A 17,102-nucleotide genomic window follows, 5' to 3' on the forward strand; every position below is an offset into this window, starting at 1 on the left:
ATAACCAATAATTGTATGATATTATTGGCAAATTTATTTGATTTTCTACTATAACTTATAATATTTAGGCAAATTTTTGAGTTTAAAAGTTTAATAAAATAAATGTTATGATGATTTAACAAGGACTAAAATAAAAATCTGTAAAAATGTGGTGATTCAAGTTGTCTTGCAGCTTGTACTATTGGCCAAATTTTGAATCCCCAATTTCAACTATTAGCCAATTGGTGAATATTCACCACTAAAAAGATCACTGGTTCAAAACTTACATAATTTGTGAACAAGTTGCTAATGAAGGACAAAGACACAAATCAGTCTGTCTAAAAATTACTGCTAGCTAAAATTTCTAAAACAGTATGTGAAAGTCTCAAATGTGACAAGCTGGCATACTGATTATTATATTATCTGCTCTAAATTTGTCAAAGATAGGTTGCAAACTGAATTTCAGAAACTGCTTGTACAACAGATCATGATCAGTTTTGGATTTTACTTGTTCTGTTATCACAATACATTTCCGGTATGTCCCCAAATTCATTGGAAATGTTTGGGGACGGCTAGCTGTTCATGAGATGAGCAGGGGACACCTGGACGTCCCCTAACTGTTCCAAGGATGGCTAGCCCTCCCCTATGGCACAAAAAGGAAAAAGTCTTTTTTAAATTGAAAAACTCATAAATAATAAAAATTAAAGGGGTTCAAGCTTCATGTTACAGGCAGTAATCAAAGCCCACAGGTGGTAATCAAAGCCCAAGCTGTGCAAATATGGTCTCTGGTTTGCAAAGAGCACATTAGTTTACATAAGATCTTACAGACCCTTGTAATGATGGCAAGCCTTTGGTCTGCAGATGGCACTTCAGTTGAAGTCAGATCTTACAGGCCTTACAGATGCCTCCAAACTAACCCAATTATGAAAATCTGGAGGCTGCTAGGTATGTGGTTCAAACTTCATGTTAGGCCCTAGTGGATATGTCTTCCATTGGCAGAGTTTCGTCTAGTGATAACAACTGCCTTGATATATCAGAACATTCTCTCTCCTTGAAGGCATTCTTATTTTTTGTATTCATGATCCAGCTAGGATGTAGATACCATTGAAAACATATAAGAGTGACGAAGAGAATAGTGTAGTTTGTTATGAATGCATATTCAGTCCTATATCAGCACATGTTAAGTCATATTTTTTCACTTAAGTGGCTCTTGTAGACAATATGGTAAAGTTTGTTGGATCTCTGCTCTGATGCACCTAAAACAGTTAATATCTATTCATTTTTTTGGGTTCCATTGGATGAGACAGCCTTTTGCAGTGGCAGTGACTCACAATGACTCACAATCTGATTTTGATTCAGTGTTAGGAGATGCTGATTAGGGACAGCTTCATATTGATATTTCTATATATTTGTTATTTTGTAGTTGAAATTTGCAGCCTTTGGGCATTTTGATGTAAATTTTATATGATATATTGTGCTTTTTGTCAATACATGCAATATTTTTTTGTTAAAACTTCATTTGATTGTCGCTTTCTATGCAATGAAAATATCAATTGAACTCCAATATTATGTATTATGGTTCTATGATATATGATGATTGCCTTGTGAATGCTATCATATGAATATCTGAGATTTTCTCTGTTTTTTAAATTTTCTTTATTTTTAAATAGCTGTCCCATAAAAATTATTTCCCTCCCATCCCCATCCTTGAAACATGTGCCCCCTCCCCACTCTACCCCATCCCCGAAACACGGGGTAACATATTTTTCCCAATAAATCATCTTTTTTGACTTTTTAAGTGATCCCCAAAGGTGATTGTTGCAAATCTAGAAATGTCTTAGTTAGGGAATACATAAGGCTTTTGAAACTATATAATTGCTTCCAGGAAATGAAATAAAGATTTTTTATAAGTTTGGAATGATGGTTAAGATCATCCTTGTTTTGACTCACATCCTGTGTGTGTGGTTGGCCCATTTTCTTTGATGATCAGGCAGTTTTTTGAAGTTGCAGTGATCATTGGTGGCCCATTTTTTTGCTTGGCCGTGCTGTATTTATTAGAATATTTAATTATATTTTAGTCACCTATATTTAGTTCCTTGTTTAATGGCCATTTAGCTTTTTAGTTAATTAGCTTTTAAGCTTTATTTAGCATTTAGCTTTTTCTTTTTAATTAATTAGCTTTTAAGCTTAATTTAGCATTTAGCTTTTTCTTTTTAGTTAATTAGCTTTTAAGCTTAATTTAGCTTTTAGCTCTTTAATCTTTTACTTTAACGTTATGTTCTAATTATAGAACATCGTCTTGTAACCTCTATATATACGTGTATATCGTTCAATGTAATCATCCGATTATTGAATCATTCATTCAATTTATTTTTCAGTATTGTGTGGTTTCTGCAATTTCTTTCCACATTAGCGGCTTCCTATTATCATGGTTCTCGGCTATTACCTAATTTGCAGACTTTGGTAAACTCTAATACTTCTGCAGAAACATTCATATGCTCTCAGCATTTAGGGTTTTCTTTTGTGCGCGGCTTGGTGGGCACGTTGCATTTTGGTCTGGGTGTTTTTTGGACTTTTTACTCCTACATTGCCTCTGCGAAAGATGTTTTAAAGGCTTTATATGGCCCATTCCTATTTATTGCCATGAGTATTGGTCATGTGGTCGTGATCTCTTGCGTGCATGTGAGGATTGTATGTGGCGGTCATGTGTGGTGGTTTGTGACTTTGGTGCTTTGGCTTGGTGTGATTATATGTGGAGTGATTGCTTTCATGCATTTTGTGTCCTATCGAAGTCAGAAGTGCTTTTTGGGCTCTCAAGCTCATATCTTTTTACCAATTTCTTTGTTTCTTGCGATTCTTGCAGCATTGGAAAGGTCTTTCCGAGCACTTTCAACCTTTCCCTGCACATTTTCTAAATTTTGCCCCATGTACAATTAATTCACGATTTTGTGTTTTGACACTTCGATTAATTGCTTGGTTGTTTGTGGCTTCTTTTTGGGCTGCATCATATGTATATACAGCTTTTTTTGTCCTTATGGATCATTTGAGCATCTTTTGTAAGCACTTTCCTTTGTAGATGCATTGAGATTTAGTGTCACATTCATGTCTTTTGGGGATTTTGCACAAACGATGTGCCATCTTCTTGTACTTGCATTATATTAAAAAGTGCCGTGGGGGGTTGTGTAGTGTCCTTGTTGTTTGCCAATCACAGCTTTGTCAAGTGAGCGTCCCTCCATGACAACAAAAGGATCTTTAGTATTCTTGCCTCGTGTGTGTGTAGTTTGGTGCACACCCTTTGTTCAGTTGTAGGTACTCTATTTTGGTCATTTCAGATGTTGTATCATCTCCTTAATGCATTACTTGGTGACATTGTTTCAGTGAACTGTTCGTGCTAATGCTTCTTTGGTTTCTCTTAGAGTGAGTTGAGACACTCTTGCATTCCTATTTTGTGGAGGCTACCTTCCTTAGTTGATCATGGCTCTTTAGACTATTGCACTTGTATTTTCAACTTGCAGTGGTTGAGTAGTGATGGTGAGATCACTCATGCAACTTGCATTGGTTGAGTAGTGTTGTTGGGGTCATTCATGCAGATTCATGTGCCATCTATATTTTTGATTGGATTGGTAGATGTTTTGCCATTGTTGCCATTTGATCATTGTTTGCGTAGGTGTTGTTTGGGCCACTCATGCAGATTGCTGTCTTCTTGATCCGGATCATCATCTAGGAGGTACTTCGGATACGACACCATATTAGTCTTCTTATGATAGTTGTCTATAACTTCTTTTGCTTCTTTGTTGTTCTTCATGGTCTTGTTTTGGGACATTGCTTTAGATGCTTCTTAGTCCTTCATGTTCTCCCTTTTGAAGAGGAGTTTTCTTCAACAGGGTTTTCCTCCTTTTCTTTGGTTGTGAGAGATTGTTTTGCATTGTAGTTGTACATGGGTACCTAATAAGGCGATGTGGTCGGGACCCATTATGCATCTCATATTGCATAGTTTTATTCCCTAAGTTAACACTTAAGGGGGAGGGGGGTTGTTGGAGCAAATTCTTATTTACTCTTGCTTAAGTTCCACTTAGGTAACTTTTGCATGTTTCCTAAGTGCATAGGTAGTTGTAGCTAGGTTGTTGGGTTGTTGCACTTACCCTCTACCTACTCTCTCACCTTATTGATGCTCTCATCTCACCTTTGCCTTTATAAGCAAGGCTCTTGTACATTTGTACTCACCTCAATACATTTGTTTATTGGTGAAATAGTATTCTATCAAGTTTCTCTTGTGTGTGAAGGATGGTTTGTAGATTGGTTCCTGGGTAAGGTGTAAACACCTATTCTAACATCAACAAGGAAGAAACTGAGGAAGAAATTGAAACTGGAGAAGTTGAGCGATGAAATCTGAAGACACCATCAAAAGCACCACCCAAGACACCATCTAGATTTGCTCAAAAGAATCATCTTGAAGATCTAATTATTGGAGACAAGGGCAAAAAAATTCAGATGAGAAGAAGACTTGCTAGTACATTAGAACATGTAAACTTGCGCTTGCTCTCCAAAGTTGAACCAAAGAATTTTACAGAAGCAAGTGAAGACAAGCATTGGAAAAAGGCTATGGAAGAGGAATTGGTTCAAATCGAGAAAAATGAAACTTGAGAACTTGTCCCTAGACTTAAGAATAAAAATGTGATTGGCACTAAGTGGGTTTTCATAAACAAATCAAATGAGGATTGCCAAGTTGTAAGGAACAAGGCAAGATTGGTATATAAGAGATACACTCAAGTTGAACGTGTTTTTTTTGAAGAAATATTTGCTCTTGTTGCTCGTATGGAAGCCATAAGGATCTTCTTAGCCCTTGCAAGTCTTAAGAACTCCAAAGTCTATGATGGATGTAAAATCAACCTTTCTAAATGGAAATGTGGAAGAGGAAGTGTACATTGAACAACTTGAAGGAGTCATTCTATTAGAGAATGAGGATTATGTTTGCAGATTGAAGAAGGCGCTTTACAGACTAAAGCAAGCCTTGAGGGCTTGGTATTCAAGGTTAGACAAGTATCTTTAGTAACAAGGTTTCAAAAGAGGAATTGCAGACAACGATCTCTACATAAAAAATGAAGGTCATCACCTATTGATAGTTGTGGTCTATGTGGATGATATCATATTAGGAATTAGTAGTGACAAGATGTGCCTAGAGTTTGCCTTGAACATGCAAAAGGAGTTTGAAATATCAATGCTTGGTGAGTTATATTTTTTTCTTGGTTTGCAAATTTCCCAATCTGATAAGGGAATTTTTATTTCACAAACCAATTATGTTAAGGAGATGTTGAAGAAGTTTAGGATTGAAGGTTGTAATCTAGTGGGCACTTCGAAGTGCACTCGAATATACTGAGAGGGGGGTGAATCAGTATATTAAGAAATTTTATTCTTTTAAAACTTGATTAAATAATTGCAATGCCTTTTTAAAACTTAATCAACACATATGCAAGCTTTAACAAATAAGGACACCAAAGAACACAAAATTACGTGGAAACCCTAATGGGAAAAACCACGGTAATAAATGCTTATATATGAATATATTTTACAATGTCTGTAGGCAGCAACCTACTATAGGCATCAACCCCTAACTTTTTTTGTGAGCACCAAACCACTGGAAACACCAACTCCAGTTTTGAATTTGTGAGCACCAATCCACTGGAGACACCAATCCCCACAATTTGTAGGCACCAACCTACTGGAGGCACCAACCCCCATTGCTAAGCACCAACTTAGCGAGAGACACCAATCTCTCCTTTAGTAAGCACCAACTTCCAAAATATGGTTCCACATTCAATATGTTGCTTCTTCAACTCTTCTCGCAAGTCTGATTATGATTATGCACAATCTTCTTTCACAAGATTATAAATATCACGCTGTCTTCCTTCAAAATCTACTCTTTACATATCACATATGTTCTTCATATATATCAGCATTTATCCTTTATACAAGGGCTGCATATATTCTTCAATATGACCCTGAATCACACTTAATATTTCTAACCCTTCTCTTAAAAACAAATCATTACTACACACACTCTTCTCTTCTTCATCTCCATTTATATCTTCTAAGATATGCATTCTCTTAAAAGACATGCCTCTTCCAACAGAAAGTGTAGCCTTAGAGACATCACTTTTCATTATCACTAAATAACCAAATCACAACTCTATTATAATGAGTCTTTTCTTTTGAACAAATTGCATTCCATAATAATCACACCATTGTTAATGCTTTGAATTGGCTTTGACCAAGAGTTATCTTGTTTATGAGTAATCACTTCAGATTGCATTCTTTCATGAGATCGCACAGCATTATGTAGATCGCACCCATCGATCATCAACCAACTTGCATTACTTAATGCTATTGCTGTCTGTATTAGATTGCTGCTGTGTATTTCTCTTGTAATAGTCGACCATCTTCAAAACATAAATAATGTTTTACGGTTAATAAAACATTAATCACTAAAACTTGCATTTTCTAATGAAGTTGTACCATTCCATGTAATGGTGAAGTCGCACCTTAACAACTAATTCAAATCACACCTTTTCTTTTTATCAGTTTGCTTCTTAACAAAACTTTAACGAGTTGCATTAACTCTGTCTTGGTAAAGTTGTTAATAAAACACATCGCTGTTGGTTTTATCATTAATAAACACAACTTCAATTACTGCTTATAGTATTGTCTTCGTTGTTTATAAAATTTCTTAATCTCTGCGATTTGAAGTAATAATCAGTCTCTTTCCTTTAATCTGATTGCTCCTTAATACTTCATAATATAGTTCTTAACTTCTTGTCTTTCTTTCTAAATTCAATCGCTGCTAATTAATGATTCTCATTGTAAATTGTAGTATCTTAGAGAATCGTTATCGTAGCATCTTAATGAATATGTTGTTCATTGTCGACTGCTTCTTCATATACATTAATTGCTGCTTTTCAATATATACATTGGTCACTCCTTTTGTTGTATTTGTTGTTTGCTTTTAACATAATTTATGTTACTTAAATGGTAGTAATAAACTTTGGTAAGTCGGCCAACATTATGGATCACTATATTATGAAGTAGGTTTGTTCATTTGTTGTTTATAATTTTGGCTATATTTAAGTTGCCCAGTTTGAGATTAATCACTGCCTTTACATGATACATTATCTCTTCTTTCTATCTTATTTATCTTGGTCATAATTCCGTTTAGACCAGTCTTGGTCGGCTAGAGCCATTATGAATGCTTCACTTCTATAGTTAAGAGTCTTCTATAATTGATCTTTCCCATATCTAATTGCTGCTTATTATATTTATTGCTCTCTCCCTTGATCAAAATAGGCCAGCCATATGTTTTAAGGAATTGCGCTCAATGCTGTCTTTACCTCTTAATAAATCATAGTTGTTTATCACTGCTGCCAGATAATAGTGATTACTGCATTTGATTATCTTATCTTAATTACCAATTGTAGGTAATCTTAAAGAGCCTCTATCCATGCAATTTTTAGTGTCTTGAATATGATCAATGTTGTTCATATCTTGTTGCAATTGTATCAGACTCATCTATAAAGATAATACAAGGAGCATTCTTGAAGCACAAACAAAAGTATTTTGTCTTTTAAACTTATCACTGCATATTGACATCAATGACAATTTTGTCTATAACATTGTCTTCTTACTTTCTTGACATCAATGATTACATGTCCAACACACTCCTATGATTATTGGTTGTAAATTGAGTAAAGATGATGAATCTCTTGTAGCAAATCAGACTATGTATAGATCTATGATCAGACTATGTATATATCTATGATTGGAAGTTTGGTATATCTAACAGCTACAAGGCCTGATATTATGCAAGCAGTTGGTTTGGTGGCTTGGTTTTAGGCAGCTTCAAAGAAAACCCATGTACATGTAGTCAAAAGAATATTGAAGGGGACTATGGATTTTGGATTGTTGTATCCAAGAGGTGAAGATTTCACCCTTAGCATATACGAATGCAGATTGGGTAGGCAGTGTTGATGACAAAAAAACACAAGTGGAGGAGCATTTATCCTTGGTAACAATCTTGTATCTTGGTTGAGTAAGAAACAAGCTTCAATTTCGTTGCCTACAATGGTAGAATATATTGCAACTATAGCTTGTTGCTCACATGTTCTATGGATGAAACATACATTGAAAGATATTAAAGTTGAGTACGAGCATCCTATCTCCATATTTGTGATAATTGAGTGTTATCAACATCTCAAAAAACCCAGTTATGCCCTCCAAGATGAAGCATATTCCGATCAAATATCACTTCTTGAGAGAACAAGTACTTGATCAACTAGAGAAGTTGGAGCATATTGCTTACAAAGGAACAAATAGTAGACATCCTCACGAAGCCTCTTCCAAAAGAGACTTTTGAGTAATTGAGGGAGAAATTGGGAGTGATTTCACTTTCATTCATTCACTAAGTTCTTCAAGGGAATCATGTGTTCAGGGGGAGCTATTCATTGTCTTATTCAATTAGCCCCAGATGCCTTTTGCCATTGATGTCAAAGAGGGAGAAGTAGAGTAAGGGGGAGCATTTCAGTTTGGGGGGTTGTATGACCTAGTTGCATTTAGAAGATTGTTTTTTGGGTTGGCATCAATGATGAAGGGGGAGATTGTTGGATTAATTGTCATTGATGTCAAAAGGCCACTCAGTGGTGTGTGGGTATTAATGTGTGCCAAAATTATGGCACCCTGATCGAGTTTCATATGGCAAGAAAAATTACAAACACCTACATGGGCTGACCCATGTCTTGTGCAAATGATGATGAAGAAAAAAATTAAATAAGATGCAAAATCAAATGTGGATGACCCCCTTTAGAGCCGCCCGTATTTAAGCGAAGTTAAATTAATTCATTTTTTTGATGTGTCCCAAAGAGGGACGACTTCATCGGAATGAGTGCCCACCTTTGGGCAATCAATTTGAGCAATAAAAAATACTTTAATTGCTGTTAGGTTGACCTCATTGAGGCGGCATGGCTGTTGGGTGAGGAGGTGTGCGTGAGTTGTATAAATAGAGGTCATTTGGTGGACAAAAAGTAATTCATTCAATCCTATCTTTTGTGTATGAAGGGCAGAATTAAAGAGCTATTACAGCAGATCCATATCATTTATTTTAGCAGATTTTATGAGATATATTTGATCTCATTCAAGGAAGACTTTAAGGCGAAATTATGCAAAATTGTGCGAAGAATTCATTGAAGATCTTTCCAATAATAAGAGCATATTGCAGATTTGAGTGCAGAATTTTTAAGGCAGATTTTGGTGAAATAGTGAGCAGATCTTTAAAGGTGATTTTGGGCAGATCCAAAAAGAAGTCACAAACAAATTGTTATTCGAATGTTGGTGCCTTTTATTCTAAGAGATCAGAAGGTTGGCGCCTCTCATTCACAGAGATTGGTGTCTCTTGCTGGATTGGAGTCTAGTTGTAGGGGATTGGTGTCTCTTGGGAGTTGGTGCCTACGAAGATTGTAAAATGTTTCCAATATAAGTAATATTTTGCTGTGGTTTTCTCCTACAAGGGTTTCCACGCAAGTCGTGTGTGCATCTTGTGTTCTAAATTGTCAAATCTTATTTTGTGTGGATGCTTTATAGTTGCTAAAGTTTGAAATAAGCAAAAAGTTGGTCTTATACTGATTCATCCCCCCTCTTAGTATAAGTGTGTGTGTTTTTTCATGGTTATAGTCTTCACCTATTTCTGTTCATAGATCTTTAATAATATTCTTTACAAGCATGCGATAATATTTCTTCACAGATCTGCAACAATATCTTTCAGAAGTCTGTTACAAATGACTTTATATATGCTTTTCCATATGAAGGATATTCAATGAATGCTTGATTAAATGAACCCCAAATGATCTTTCTTTTATACATGCTAATTACACCCCTTTACCAACAGTTACAACCCTTTATGTTGATCGGCCAAGGCAGCATATATATTTTTATTTGTTTGCCTAATGTTTGCACCCAAACCAAGGGGGTTGGCCACACCAAGAAAAATATTTTGCAAAAAATTAAAACATTGAGGGGTTAACCCTTTGCAACAACTAATTTTATTTTATTTTGATTAAAATTCCTCAAAGCATGGGCCGATCCATGGATAATTAGCTGTGCAATTTTAATATCTTAAATTGGTTCCTTTTTTGTCCAACAAAGTCTTGAAAGTGGTGCCATAACTTTGGCACAATCTATCCTCCTATCTTGGTCTTTGAATGCCTTTGACATCAATGACAACAATTTCCAACAAATCTTTCATGGTACTTGATTCATCTTATCGGTATTTTTTTTAGTTTGGCATTGGTTTGGAGATCCTTGAGAAACATATAGAGGATTCATCTTTGTTTTTTTATCTTGTTCTAGATCTGTTTCCACAAAGTTTTGATTCATCACCATTTTTTAGCTAAGCCCGAGACTCTTTATTGGATCAACATGGTGACATGTGAGCAGCTGCTCGCATGTTTTTTAGGAATGGAATACATCTTGCATACAACTTTATCTTTGTCTTTTTTGTAGTGGAGAAATTTTTTTAGGCGATTTTGGACCATCTTCAACAGTCAATGTTGAGAATCTACCATTGGTGTAAGAAATTACATATTGAGGGAGGATTGCAGGTTCTCTCTTCTTTTCTCTATTCGGGGAGGGAATTTGTCTTCACATGGGGTTTTATCTTTGTCACTTTTTTTGAGTTAGATTGAGTTAAATCACCTCTTTATTGAGTTAAATCAATGCCATCTTTGCTTGAGTTTGATTGAGCTAAATCATCTCTATATTGAGAGTAATTGAGAGTTAACTTTTACTTATTGGATATGTCATCTCCTTGATTCATGCACCTAAGAAGCGTATATTTTTTATATTATTTTTTGTAATTGGTCTCGTAATATTGAATATCGAATAGCATTATTTTGCTCATTTGGGTTTGTGATTAGCTAATGGGTATTTGGTCTTGGGTCGATTTGTTGTTCATAACAAATTCTATCAGGGATCTCAATATCCTAATCTTCCTTCTCTAACTACTTGACAACTAGCTAACTCTTTAGTGTTTCCCTCATGTCATATTGGGATTCTCCATTTATAGAAATGATGTTTGTTAGTTAGAAGCATGATACACCATCATTTGTGAACTCAACAAGAACTAATGGTCCCAAAGTTAAATTTTGAATTTCAGCCAACTTTGGAACTTACCGCATCACTCTTGGTAACTTGTAGCTTCATTATATCTTGGATCACCATTGTTGATGTACCTTGACCTAGAAGTCTCAAAATTTCACCAAGGCAAAGAGATGGTTCAAGATTCCAAAGTAGAGAATGGAAAGGTGGAGTAGGGACATCACAAGGTGAATTCCCAAACATGAGAATGAAATGCAAAACATCGCAAGAAGAAAGATTCTTGAACATGAAGATGTGAAAGCGAAATGTGGTCAAGGAAAGATAGTTTCAAAAGAGTCAATCAAAGTTAGAAACCTGATCAAGATGATGCAATTTGGGAATATGAACCATCACATCCAAGAATTGAAAGATGTTGATTATCAAAAGATATCTAAGCTGATGTGGTGCCTAATCATTCCCAACCAATCAAGTGGTACCACTTCAACATGTCCAAGTGCATTGAACTCGACTCATTCCAAGAGGAGCAAGTGACATGTGGAGTCATATTTAAATATTATTTAATATACCTCACCTCACTTCTGATTGGTTTGTTCTAGAAAGGGACATGCATCCAAAGTTGTGTAATCATATCATTGGTCAAATATTAAATCTACGTGTCAGTAGTTGTACCCCACATTAGGGTTTTGTTGTCCAAATCTTGGCCATTGATTTCAAATCAATCTGGGCCCTTGGTTGTAATTGGGAAGTTTGTATAAGGCTTTCTCTTCTCATTTGTAAAGACTAGAGGAGAATAATAGAATAGTAGGAATTAGAATAGTAGTAGGAGGAGACAGAGATTGTTGCCAAGGCTATCTTGGAATAAACATATGATTTCATTTGAAGATATGGTGGATCTTTATGTGTTGTTTCTACATGTTGCATGGTTTCTACTTCTTCAAATTCAGTTAAAGTTCATTGATTTTGATAGAGAAATGTGATGAATTCCTTGGTGTTCAAACCATTTGTAATTTGTTGATTGCAAATTGCAGTGCATGGTTAGTCTGAACCTCATTGTTGCAATAGTTCGATTGTGGATGGTCATTTGGATTGCACCAACATTGGGTATTTGAATGGATGTTTGGAATATGAAAATCATTTACTTCCTTTGGAGATCACATCAGTTTTGTGTGGTTATCATGGCAAAGCAAAGCTTCATTTAAGGAGTTTGTCTATCTGAGCATCATTCATTATCATCATTGTTCATAGGTCTAATTTAGTTTAGATTCTCTATCCCTTTCTGTTTGATTTTTGTTTGGTAGAAATAAAGTTAGTTTCAAGTTTCAATGTTCCAGTTAAGCATAAGTCCCTTTGTGATACTAGCATATCACATCATTTCTGTGAGACGATCCAATTTGCATGTCAAGATGTGACTATAGAAACCTTGGGGTTGCCTTTTTTGATCACAAAGTTTAGCATATAAGGTTTCCTTGTTCAAGGGAGGATAGAATACTTAGTATTTTATTCTGTGTTTGAGTTGTCATAAAAAACACATCAAGAATTACTAGTTACAGCTGAAATCTGTTTAACTTGATTAATTTTAAGGGTTAAGTGATATGCTTATTTGAAATATTCATATCTTATATTCAAACAGTATTATTGATCAGGGTTTTTGGCAAAAGGTAGTTTAGTTTTAGAGGTAGGCATCCAATCCTCCAAGTAAAAAATGGTTTAGTTGAATTTTAATTTTTTTTGTTTTCTGAAAACTCATAAGACACTTATTAGAGGCTGATTAGAACAGGTCACAATGAAACTTTTGCCTTTGGAAAAGGCAACGAAGTTTAAAGCTAAACCCAATTCTGCAATTTTTTTGAATTGAATTTAAATTTAAATTTAAATAAGAAAGGATCTAAACTTATAATTCCAATGCCCATCCATGTATTTTTGAATTGAATTTAAATTTAAATAAGAAAGGATGTAAACTTTTAATTAACTCTGTGTTTCTACATACATATATAGAGATTCTACACATGCGTGTTCAGCTTCTTTAACCTTAATTTATCCTCTCTCTCTGCTCTTGGATTAAGACCATGGATTAAGACCATGTGGTACTTATAACTGCTAAGTTTTAGTTTTCTATTTAAGCATGTAAAATTTCCTTTTATTTCATGTGCTAAAAAATATGGCTTCTGTTTCTATGTGGGTTTCACATCCTAGTTCCCTTTTTGCCCCATTAAACTAGAGTTTTACAGAGAGAAATTAATTAGTTTGGCCTAGTGATGTTAGAAAATTACTTAGACAAAGGTTAACAGTCAATTGATTTTACTGCAACTGATGTAATCATTTTCATGTCTTAATGTGAAGTTTTTGGCTGTGGAGGAGACAGAGATAGAGGCAAGAGACCATTAATGACAAAAATTGCAACGGACAAAAGTGATGTTTGCATTTTAACATCCGATAATCCAAGAACTGAAGATCCATGTACGTTTTGTAGTAAACTAGGTTACTGGTCCAATTACACTTTGTTCATATGTAAGGGCTGTCATTTATCCTTGCAGATTAGTGTGGCCTTATTTTTCTGATGCTACATTACTTATCAGAAGATGCATCTTTAGTTATGATATTTAGATTTTAATTAGTTTTTTGATACTGGTTTTGGATTCTCCACAAAATGCCAGTGGACATTTTGGATGATATGCTGGCTGGTGTAGGCTGGACAATGGAGGAGTATTTAAAGTACAATGCAGATGATTGTTATCCACCACTTCCAAATGGGCACAGACTTTTTGTATATGATATCAGATCTGTAGCAGTTAGAGCTGGGGTTGCTATGGGTGAGGAAGGTGATGCTGTGGTAAGTAATTCCTTAATCTAGGCTGCTTTTCCCATATTATAAACATATTTTGGTCTGAGATGTTTTTGTAAATTTGTGTACATCCTACTACTCTCTTGTATGAAACATAACTTACAGTTGCAAGGATTCAATATTTTTGTTTTCTGCAGCAGATTCATTAAATATGCACTCAGCATATGGGTAAGGGAAGTGTTGATTTTTGCATATTGAAACCAGATTGATGACATATGTAACAAATCTAACCTTAGCAGATATGCTCTTCCATAACAAATTTAGAGCTATAATACTGTAAATGATAAGCAATAATGTAAAAGTCATCTACTCTTCTCAATCAGTAGTTTACACGATAAATAAATATATTAAAACTTGCATTAGAGAACCTCTTTTGTTTAATTAACAATTGTCACTCTACAGATTGTAGTGAAATATAACAACATTTAAACAGTTATAACTTTTGCGTTGCTTGACCAAATTTAAAATTTCAAAATGTTCTTGAAAGGTGGAATAGCAAAGAACAAATCCTAGAAAGCATTTCACAAGAGTCCTAACAACATAAGAACAGTTTGTTTTGCAATACAGCTAACTAGTTTTCTATGCAGAACAACAATTGGACAAAATGACAATCTTAAATTATGTTTATATTCACATGTAATTTAGCATTGGTCCTAGAGGGTCAGCTATTTGAGTAGGCAAACTAGAACAAAACCATATATTTTACTTGAAGTCTCTACTTATGAAACATACATTGTAGATCATATTTCATACACCAAGGGCATGAAGATCTCCAAGTATACTTCTTGCTGCTTTAAGATACTTATCCTAAAATTGCAAATACAAATACAAATCAATAACAACTAAATTACTAACAGAGTTTCTATAGCAGTCAAATTCATGCTTCATGGTAAAATAATATGGGCTTATGATGTAGGAGACAATTCTAACACACCCAAAACACATGCTCTGTTACACTATATGAGGGTTACTCCACCCAAGATTCATGCACAGCATAACAAATAAAATTGCATAGAAATTGCAAGAATAGAAAACACTGATTTTCTGTAATGTCCCCATTTCAGACTTACCATAATTTAGTCCTGAGACATCAATTTCAAATTAAAATGAGAATGGTAATATATTAATAAACATAACTTTATTAAAACTGAACACATTTCATTAAAATATTGAATTTAAAAAGAGTAGAACTTATCTTGGCACTCTCTTTGATTTACCCAAACAAAATTCTTCAGCATGTTGTTGACTCCTCTTAAATATTTGTTAACCCTTTGGTAATATTGATTGCTCAAATCACAAACAAAAATTCCCAAATTCCTTGTAAAAGCTTAAGTGGTGTTGAAATTAAAAATACAATCAATATCTCCAAATATTACAAGTGGGCCCCATTCCCTATAGTGGAGCTCCTGCTAAAAACACAACAAAAGTTGTGAAATCTTCAACCTTTTCTGCAAATACTGTTGGAATATTCTTTAATTATAATATTCTGAATAATTATTGGGTGGGCCCACAAAACACTTTGGCAAGCTTCTTCTAATATTAATAAACCTGAATTTCTGTTGAAGTCTTTTTCCTTAAATTCTGATATCTCTGTTAGATCAGAGGCCCCCACGTGGTATTTCTTCCTTTATAATAAGATATGGTGTCCTCCCTGACTGGTGACTTTGTTCCTTATGCAACTGATAGTATGCCCAAGGTAATTGCTCACAAGGAGCAATCTAAAATAGATTCCTCATAAGAGACAAACTTCCACGATCACATATAACTTCTTCCTTGAATGGTCGCACCTCTTCGAGATCAAGGAGACATGTCTCCTTCCAATGTCTTTCTACATAATAATCGGTTTGGTCATAACTGCCGATGCTTGTAATGACTCCTGTAATTTGTTGTTTTGATGCTTATTGATTTAATTCATATTCATAGTTATACTGACTTCATCGAATTGTTAGTATTAGGAATATATCGTATGTCCTACGGTGATCTCATGATTCCATTGAGGAATCTTGTTAGATGGAATCGTTAATAAATAATTCTGACGCATTCTTGTCAACCACGTTCATACATTCGCAGACATAGATACTTCCCTTAAAATGTTTGTGATCAATATTGTCATCGGTATCATTAACACCTACAGTATCCATGTTGCTTAATCACTCCGAACGGTAGTGTTGTGAGGTATTCACACATCGCCCCATTGCAAATGGGGACCCCCACTTTTTTTTTTGCTTTCTAGGTTGTGTAGTCTTTTGCTATTAGCCTTTGCATTAGAGAAGCATAGGCGCTTAAAATGGCCAGGAGTCAGGTGAATAGCCTTGTGTGAAATGTGAAGTAAGTGAGTAAGTTTATAGGGTTTGCATGTCATGCCGGTTAATCAGTAGTCTAGCTAAAGAGTTGAATAAAATTGCTAATAGCGTCAATCCAAGAGTTCAAGGTTGTAGGTAAGCTCCCATTGTTTTAATTTTCCCTTGAGTCTTTTGCTTAAGAATTGGTGTAAGTATGAGTTTGAGCAATTGAATGAATTATTCCAAGGATTGAAATCTTGTGCAATGGAGTGATTAATAAGCCCATTTGTAATCTGCCTCATCTCTAAGTCTTCTCTAGGTTTTAACTTCATGACTCACACTTTTGAAGCGAACTTCATGTTTGAAGGATATGGAGTGAACTTCATGAGTGAGACTTTTGGAGCGAACTTCATGCTTGGGAGATTTGGAGTGAGCTTCTTCATGTTGGAAGTGGAGGAATGAAGGAAATTGCCTACTTCATGATCAAACACTCAAGAGCAAGCTTCATGAGTTCACCATTTGAATCAAAATTCCTACTTCATGACTTGAGCAAGTGGAGCGAAATTCACACTTCATGACTTCACCTTTTGGAGCGAATTCTTAACTTCATGAGTAGGTGATCTCAAGCTAACTTCATGAGGTGGGGTATTGGAGCGAATTTGACCTTCAAGGCTTCACAAGCGAAACGGAAGAAAGGGGATGAAAAAAATTTGGAATCACTCACTTCATGTTCAAGCAGTTGCAAGCGAACTTCATGACTTCATGTTTTGGAGCGAAATTTACAACTTCATGACTTGCCTTCTTGGAGCAAACTTCATGACTTGCCTCCTTGGAGCGAATTTCATCAATGAGCATACACAAGC

General features: G+C 35.1%; 1 protein-coding gene across 6 annotated transcripts in view; it reads left to right on the top strand.

The window, feature by feature from the left end:
* The window catches only part of LOC131042958 (UDP-N-acetylmuramoyl-L-alanyl-D-glutamate--2,6-diaminopimelate ligase MurE homolog, chloroplastic), a 91,423-nt gene that overhangs the window by 16,312 nt on the left and 58,009 nt on the right, over positions 1 to 17,102 (top strand). For 5 of the 6 annotated variants that reach the window (XM_057976304.2, XM_057976301.2, XM_057976300.2 and 2 more), the window contains exons 3-4: positions 13,456 to 13,572; positions 13,770 to 13,945. In XM_057976304.2, the coding sequence (XP_057832287.1) occupies positions 13,456 to 13,572; positions 13,770 to 13,945 (293 nt within the window). Of the gene's footprint in view, positions 1 to 13,455; positions 13,573 to 13,769; positions 13,946 to 17,102 lie in introns of those variants that run through there. The other variant, XM_057976306.2, reaches the window with a different exon arrangement.

The sequence above is a fragment of the Cryptomeria japonica genome, chromosome 4 (genome assembly GCF_030272615.1).
Source record: "Cryptomeria japonica chromosome 4, Sugi_1.0, whole genome shotgun sequence".
In the NCBI taxonomy this organism is placed as follows: domain Eukaryota; kingdom Viridiplantae; phylum Streptophyta; class Pinopsida; order Cupressales; family Cupressaceae; genus Cryptomeria; species Cryptomeria japonica.